Genomic DNA, 8,789 nt, shown 5'->3' with positions numbered 1-8,789 from the left:
ATTATCAGTGGGTGTTGAAGGTCTGGGCATAAAGCACTACATTCAGATTCAGGAGGGGGCAGATTTGACACACTTGGAGTAGGTGTTCAACAGTTATTGCACAAAGTAGTGTTTGAAAAAACAATTAAACTATGTATTTCCTGGAACTTCTTGTTTTGTAGTTATTTTTAACATCACCCCCAGGATTGTCATGTATGAAGGTCTCTCCCCTGGACTAAAACCACTGTGCAATTATTACAAATACCTAGACTTAATGCTGTCCTTTAGTGAATTTTAGATAGAATTTCCAGTATGCCTCCTTGATTTAAAAAAAAGTCAGAGCATATTTTGACAGAAATTACCATTGCCATCATGAAAACATAGAATTGGTTTATAAAGGAAACAAGAGTGTCATATGTGTAGATAGTTGTGGAGCTAAGAATGGGCATTTGAGATATCATTAAAAAATATCATGTCTGTGAATGTATTTCAGGTGTCATTGTTTCCTTTAAGAGGTATTGAATTTGATCTTAAATATAGTATCAAATTTGCTAACATGTAGCACAGGGCTTCTTTTGCTAAGAAAAAAATGAATGAAAATAAATAAAATATTATTTAATAAAATAAACCAGATACAAAATCTTGCTTTGTATTTACAGATAAATTTTAATGGAATATTTCATGGTCTAACACAAATATCAGACCCAATGACACTAATTCTTGTACAGCCTTTGGCTTACCCTGTATAACAAAATCTGTTATTTAAAGTAGATTATAAAATACCTTATGGTAAGTGAACTTCCAAAGACACAAAGAAAATCCTCCATAAATTTAAAAGCTTATCTCAAATTCTTATTCACATAAGCTTAGGATGGATATATTATTAATTGCATTATCTTAGGTAGTCGAAATGTATAATACTAGAATGTGTAAATTAAAAAAAATAGGTTTAGGTATTTTTGCTTCTGTTTGTAGTTAACATTTTAAACAGACATAAGTGAATGTAAAATTACAGAGTTTTGAAATTTTGGCAATCTCAAGGAAATTATCCTAAGTCAGCAACATTTCTTAACCCTTAGGCAGCATATTACAAGGTTCATATATTCGAAGGAGTAATGACTAAATATTGTAAAATAAAATAACATTTATTTTATTACTGCTTAATTTTTTTAAACTTTCATTTAGAAACTTATGGGAAAATGAGCATCACTGAGGAAATCTAAAATGAATGAATGATGTATGCAGTTCAAAGTAGATATGCAAAATAATGTGTTTGGCCCTAAAGGGATATGTTTTGTAAATCTTATATAACCTGTCAGTGGGGAAAAAAGAAAGTTCCATCTTTCAATGTCTGTTTTCAAGCCTAAGAAAATGAACTAAATGAACAGACAATTCAGTAATGTCCAACAGATATCTAAAATTCAAATTTTATTTTTCCATATATATTGGACAATTTTTTTTCTGACAAGACTTTATTGAATGAAGTGCAAATGGGAACCCTGTAAGAATGTTTGTAAGAGTTGTACATGACATATTTTAAGCATCACTAAGTACACATTGAATACTTTGTAAGTATATAGGCATATCAACATGCAAGTGTCATGTACCTAATATTACAATATGCATTTTGTTTTTTGAAAGTATTAATGATAACAGTATATTCAATAACTGTGCAATATGCTTGATTTTGATGGATCTTCTTTACAACATATAATTTATTTTTATGCTGTCATAAATATACCCTTCCAAAAGCTATGAATTTCATATCATATAAATAGAACATTTTAATTTTGAAACTACATTATTGGAAACACCTGCATTTCTTGAGTACAATTTTCAGAGATAAGTTTTTAAATTCTTTTTAACATGGCAGACTTGTTCCAATGTTGATTATACTGAAATGTTTATGATAAAAATGGAGCTTTCTTGAGGGAATATTTTTTGGTTGAATGAAAAGAAAAACAACCAATTCACAAATATTGATGTGAACTTAATATGAAGAAAATGGGTTAGTAATTACAAACTCATACATCCTTGGGTTACTACTTAGCTGCGTCATTGAATCTACAATAGGTACAACAGGTACAGTCGAATAAATTTGTAAGGAGATTAAAACTTTATACATTTATAAGGAGAAAAAGTACTAGTGTTGAAAAATGTCTAAATTATTTTTCTATTTATGAGTATCTTTCAATACATTAGAAACACAGAGAAAAGCAAAAAGGATAAAGAGATAATGCAGTTTACATTTCATAGTTTTGTTTTTTTCTAACCAGCTGGTGACCACTGCTTTCAATCATCAAATATTTTATTGCATATAACTTTCACTATCAACAAATATGAAGAGAAAAGTGGCTACTAGTATCATGTACAAGGAAAAGCATCTGAAGAAAGAAACTATCTGAGGTTTGACAGTACTGTGTGTAAGAGAAGTGTAATGTGGCATTTCATACCGCACTGAAAAGTCCGTGTGGGAATCACTGCTGTCCTGACCCTGGATGTGGGAAAAGTGCTTAAGTGCCGAGCCCTGGTAAGTTTTTCTTTTGCCCCTGCAATCTTCGAATATCTTTAAATTTTTCTTCTTTTGAAATATACAGCATATTTCATAGGGGGAAAATAGTGGGTTTATTTTTTTTTACATCTTTTTCACATTTGGGCCCATTCTCTCCAAAATAACCATACATTTCTTGTAACTAGCATATGCATATATATATGTACATATATATATGTATATACATACACACACACATATGGTAGAGATTATAAAGATTAGATCAAATACTATTTATAACATAACCACATAACACAGAAATATCTTTAACTTCAAGCATATATTATAGATTCAATGTCATAATTTTAGTATTTCTCTTGTACTTTTTTTTTCTAGAGGAAAATCTGCTTTTGAAATGTCATTTCTTTTTAGAATATTAAATCACATCATTTGAAAAATTCATGCGTCTAAGCAGACAAAATAAAGTGGCCATTTGTGGCAATATTTTGCATTCATTATTTAGATATTTTGTGTTAATAAGAAGCCAGTCTTAAATACTTAAATTTTTGTCATACATAGGTAACACTTCTTGGCAAAATAAATTATATTTATAATTTTTACTGAAAGACATAGCATTAATTCATAAGGAACTGTTGTATTTTAAATATTAAATAAATAGATTGGACTGCAAATTGTTGCCATTTAAATTATTTTTTAAAATTAACACAATTATAATACATTGCAATATTAAATAAGCATGAGAAGAGCTGTCCTTATAAAGTTATAATATTTTGTCTAAGGGAAAAGTTAATGATAGAAAAGGAAACACAAATGCAGATCCATACACCATTGAATACACTAAAACAAGTTGGCTTTTGAGAATCCCCAGGGCGTGGGGAGCAGACTGTTGAGATAGCCTCCAATGAGTGCTTCCTGGGATACCTTGTAAATAATTATTTCTTCTATTTATATTGAAGAATCATAGCCCATGTTAAAAGTGAGAGGTAGAAGGATTATTGTAAATATGCATGGCAGAGAACTTCCCAACTATATCCAATAACTATTGCATTCAATAATCTCAATACATAAAAATGCTGATTAGTTTAGAACCCATTCTTATATGTTATCCCCTTTAGCTCTGTGTATAATCTTGCTACTCTCAATCCATTGCCTTTGGAAGGGTATAAGTGCAAAGGGCATGTTTGGGGTAGCATAGGGAGAGGGAAAAAAAGGAACAGAGAAAGAAAAAAGACAAAAAATTTCCACTAAAATATAGTGATCTTACCTATGAAAGGTAGCCTATGATTTGACTGACTAAATTTGTACTTATAATAAAAGTCCTACAATTCATTAAAACATACACTCATTTCAAAGACTGTTTAATAATTATAAATTGAATTAGACATAAATCAAAGTTTCTTCCTCTCCAGTAAGGCTAAAAACTAGGCCAAATAATTTTCTTGTGTTATGTTAATGATTAAGAAAGAGAAACTTATTATTTAGCTGAGTCAGTTGTGTTTTTAATTAATTATTTAGAATGTGGGAGGTAAATATTAGCAACCCCTTGGATCTTGATGAAGAATTCTTTAAAATCCCTTTGTATTAAACATCCAGCAATAGAATTGCAGGTATTGATTGCACTGAGTATATTTCAATATTGCCAGTGTATATTTCAAAACAAATTCTATTATCTACACTAAGATTTCCTCTTTCCCAATATTCAAAATGCATATTATAATTACATGGGTTTCAAACATCCATACACAGCAAGTACAAGATACTTACATGTACGTACACTGTAGTTACCTATATTTTGCATAGTTTTTAGTGTGTACTTTGTGCCACTTAATAAAAAGCATTACTCAGTAATTGTCACTAGGTGTTTCATTTATTTCAGCTGTTGCTGATGATTGTTTTTGTTTGTTTTTGTGTATTTATCACGGGTTACATTTGAAAAAAGGGGGTAATATTGGGCATTTTTAGAGGGCTCTGAGTGATTAGCATTGTGACAAGGGAGTTGTAGTAAGATAGAGGTTTTGCATTTTCTCCACAATTAAAAACCTAATATGAAATTTCACCTTTATTGGTCATTAAATTATCCTTTAAGTCCAAAGTAAAGGAAAAGTATTTTAAATGTTCCCTTGTAACACTTTGCAATAAGTGGCACTATATTATACAATAACTGCTATATTACATGGAAGAACCATCATCACCTTCAAATAACTGCTGTACATGTGCCTATATGGAATCTCAATGCTATTACAATCATGAGTACATAATTACAAGTGAACCTGTCCTTTTAATTGAGATATTTATATATTTTTACATAAAATTAAAAATAAATGAGGTGTTAGCTTCTTTGCCATATTTAGGAAAGTTAGTTTTCTTTCTCTATTTTTTACTTTAGTTGTGGGGTTTCATTGCAAGATTAAGCATCTTGAATCAATATGATATTATCCAGTTTTTAGATTAAACTCCAATATCAGTTTCCTTAAACTGCCTCTTGAATTCTCTAGTAAGAGAAAACAAATTGAGATCAATCTCTGCCCCCCCCCACTCCCCTCACACACATGCACACACACACCTCCATACTCTACTCATGCTCTCTGTCTGTGCTCTTGCACTCACAAACTTTCCTTTTTCTTCCTAATTTTGATAATTTTTCTATCTAGGACACTCAAAACAGAAAAAAGGAAAAATGCTGCTTACACTTTTTTTGATGAAGGACAATCAGTTTACACTGTAAACAGTACACTGGCAGAGGATAAGCTACTTTGGGTAAAAAATGATGTTCCATATTCTACTAGGGATGTGTGTGAGTCTGTGTGTGTGCACACTCCTTCCACTGAGCTCTGTAGCTACTGCGCTCACTAAGCAGAGACAAAATTTGGCTCTCTGTGCATAAAAGTGTGCATGTTTTAGACATTGAAGTTGACAGGGTTCCATTTAAAAATGGTATTTCATTTTATTCTGGAATTTATAGAAATAAAAGTATATTTTATTTTTGATTGTTGGAAATCAAATAATTTTAAAAAATAGGAAAATATAATTCAATTGCCATTTTTTCAGTAACTAAAATGATACCTAATCTATTTTAATTGGCAAAATATTTGATTGGAGCCCACAGATCATAATATACCAGTTAGTTTGTTTAAAAGAGTTCTAGTGAGTTTTTATATTACTCTGAAAGGTTAAAGAATCAAAAATTCTTGAAATGCAATCAATTTTGGATTTCTAATTTTATAGTGTTATAAATAATGATTGATTTATTTAGGCAACAATTAAGCAGTAGGAGCTAAGTAGAATATAGACAAAACGAAGAGAGATGTAAATACAGCATTAATGAATAGGAGCAATTTTGTAAGTGCATCCTGAAATTAGGCTTTAAATAGTAATTGATGGTGGAGTTTATACAACTTTTGTAATAAGAACCTTTCCATTTGTACTAACAGGATGAATTTTGCTTTGTGGAGTCTTTCTAAAGATTATGCATTGAAAGATATGAACAGTTTATAAACCTATTCTAGTTTCAATGTGTCTAGTAGCACCTACCTGATTCTCTCAAACTACCATACTATATTAACATATTATTGCATTTTTCCACAGATGGTATGAATTGAACTGTAAAAACAAGCATGCAATCACATCAATGCAGACTTATTTCCTTAAAATGCCATACTGTATATGATTTATTATGTTAACACTCAACCACATCATATTATTTATGTTTTGTATATTCTGAAAAAGTGCTGCTTGACTGACATCATCCTTTTTCTTTTTTTGTAAGAAATAACAAGATAAATGCTTCAACAATTAAAAAAAAACAATTTAAAATTCTAACATTGTATTTAAAAGATTTATACTTTTCTGATAAATAATCTAAGATACAGCACCCTTGTCTTTCATTTGATATTAACACATGATGTCGTACTCAAACATTCTCAATTCCTCAAAATAAATTCCAAGATATTATTTTTAAAACCATAGGCCATCATGCTTTGACATCACAAGTATAGCTACCATATTGTCGTACTCGGTACTTGTTTTCCTCTTAAAGGTGCAATGTTTGTGGATGGGAAAATAATTTGTATCTAACTGGATTTTTAATCTTTAGCATATAATAAATTGAATGGGAACTAATCTAACAATATTGTATGTTACTAGAAGAAATAGTATGACTTTAGATTAACTCTGTGTCATATTTAAGGATACAGCATTTCTTAATGGTTAAATACACCAACATTTCAGAAATAATCCAGAGAAAGAGACTTTCACCTTGGAGGTAAAAGCATGGCAAAAATTCTCTATCACTCACTGTTTCATAAGTTTGTACCTCACAAAATGCATAGACAGGAATTTAATATAAAGAATTAGTTCATCTATACAGAAAACATATCTTAAACACTTGTTTTTGGCAAACCAACATAGGTAAGCAGCTCTGGAACTGCCAAATTAAAACTTGCAAATTTTCAGCAAACTAAGAGTTTTTAGGTTATTATTCTATTGTGGTTGTAATTTAAACCTGAGGCTGTGCACTGGTTGTTAGCTTAAAATTACCTTTCCTTATAACATTGTGCTTCCATTGTATAAGAAATAAAAATTAACAAGAACTAGAAAAATTTGTTGTTGAACAGTGCTAGGACATACAGACAAAATACTAATACGTGTTATCTACTTATAATATTTGTTTAAGTAATATCTAAAGGGATATAATGGATATTAGAAAATGCTCACTTATGATCGAATTACCTACAGCCCAAAAAGTTGAATATGTATCAAATAATGTTTAATTAGATTTGTTATATGCACTATATACAGATACTAAAATGTCTTAAAATTGTGCCCTATGGATACTTCAATTTTGTTTAGGAAGATGAGTCCTTGTGGAACAAATAAATTACAGAATCAAGTTAGAAAAACGAATGAAATCTTTGTGATTCCCAAAGCAACAAAATGTTTGTAACAATTTATTGGTAAATGAAGCTAAAATAACCTAATGGTGGGATCTATACAATTATGTAAGTTACCGTGACATGATTACAGTTCATACATGTGGCTCCTGTATCAAATACTCTATTTTTAAATAGCGAATTGATACAGCCTTACCAGCATATCGCAAACAGTCCAGAATCTACACTACAGTGTTTTCAGTTTGTGTTTTCTAGGGCATATGTTTCCAAACATGTCTTTGAAGAGAGACATGTAGAAAACATTGTCTGTAAACTTTTAATGTCTGATTAAACTTATGCACATTAACTCTTTACCTAATTCTGTTTATTGTGAAGCTGTCCAATGGCAAACTAAGTCCATGATTTAAAGGGGGTGAAAATGAGGGGGGAGAAATAAAGTCTGCATACACTTGTTTCAATGTATAAAAACAATTCACTATCATGATCCAAGGAGATTATTAACATTGTTAAGGCTGTATATTCAAGCACTGTATGTTAAAAGAGCAATGGTGTGGAATTTAGGCAGTAAGAAATGTCCTGCATTATGGATGGTACAGTAATTAAAGACTGATGCCTTCGGCAGCTGATTGCTGGTACACACTGGCCACTGATAGCGGTACGGCGTGGAAGTTAATCAAGGTAGCAGGAGATGGTAGAAATGAATTCTGAAAGATGAGAGCCAGTTTCCTCCAGCAGCCAGCCTGGTAAGAAAAACTCAGAATCTTGGCCTGCATTTTAAATGAAATACTCTTTTTTCTCCTCAGCATTGACTTGGCTGCCTTCAGCATTGATAATGGCTGTGTCAGCATCTGGTGCATCTTCAGCTCCTTTAGCTTCATTTGTTAAATATGTTCCTGTGGGTATTGGAAGAAAAATACGTTAGTTCTGGGGGATTGGTAAATAGCCAGCATTAAAGCTACATTCATTTAGTAAGGCACTTATGCCAGATTTCTTACATGTTGGAACATTTTCTGAGGCATAATAAACCACACAATTCACCCTTCTAAAGTTGCACACTTTCTTTCAGCTTTTACGTGAATGTTGTAGATAAAGCTATAGCCAGGTTAACTAGAGGTAACAGCCAAACTGGAATGGATAACGAGTACTTAGATTACTGTAATGATGGATACAGACCACGTAATCCATGCAGCCGTAGCAATCAGGGTCCTTTGTTAAGATGATGATAATGCTCACATCAGATGTGTCCTGCTTCCTTTTTAGTAACTCCATTTAAAAGTAGATAGTATCAATAGTTTGCTACCTAGCCCACTGCAAGAACAAATTTTTTTCCTCACTAATATGGCCACATTTGTGTCCATAAACATACAAACAGAAACAGTGAACAAATGCTTAATGTTACAGTTGAATTT

General features: G+C 31.2%; 1 protein-coding gene across 1 annotated transcript in view; it reads right to left on the bottom strand.

The window, feature by feature from the left end:
* Positions 1-698: 698 nt before the first annotated feature.
* Positions 699-8,789, bottom strand: part of CADM2 (cell adhesion molecule 2) — a gene marked incomplete at its 5' end in the record, with an annotated part of 236,746 nt that continues 228,655 nt past the window's right edge. The window contains one exon of the mRNA XM_054585063.1: positions 699-8,273. Coding sequence (XP_054441038.1) covers positions 8,155-8,273 — 119 coding nt within the window. The remainder of the gene's footprint in view (positions 8,274-8,789) is intronic.

The sequence above is a fragment of the Pteronotus mesoamericanus genome, unplaced genomic scaffold (genome assembly GCF_021234165.1).
Source record: "Pteronotus mesoamericanus isolate MK-2021 breed Mesoamerican mustached bat unplaced genomic scaffold, CSHL_Meso_final contig_82, whole genome shotgun sequence".
In the NCBI taxonomy this organism is placed as follows: domain Eukaryota; kingdom Metazoa; phylum Chordata; class Mammalia; order Chiroptera; family Mormoopidae; genus Pteronotus; species Pteronotus mesoamericanus.
Note: the sequence above shows the minus strand (reverse complement) of the source record. Positions and strands in the feature narration are given on the sequence as shown.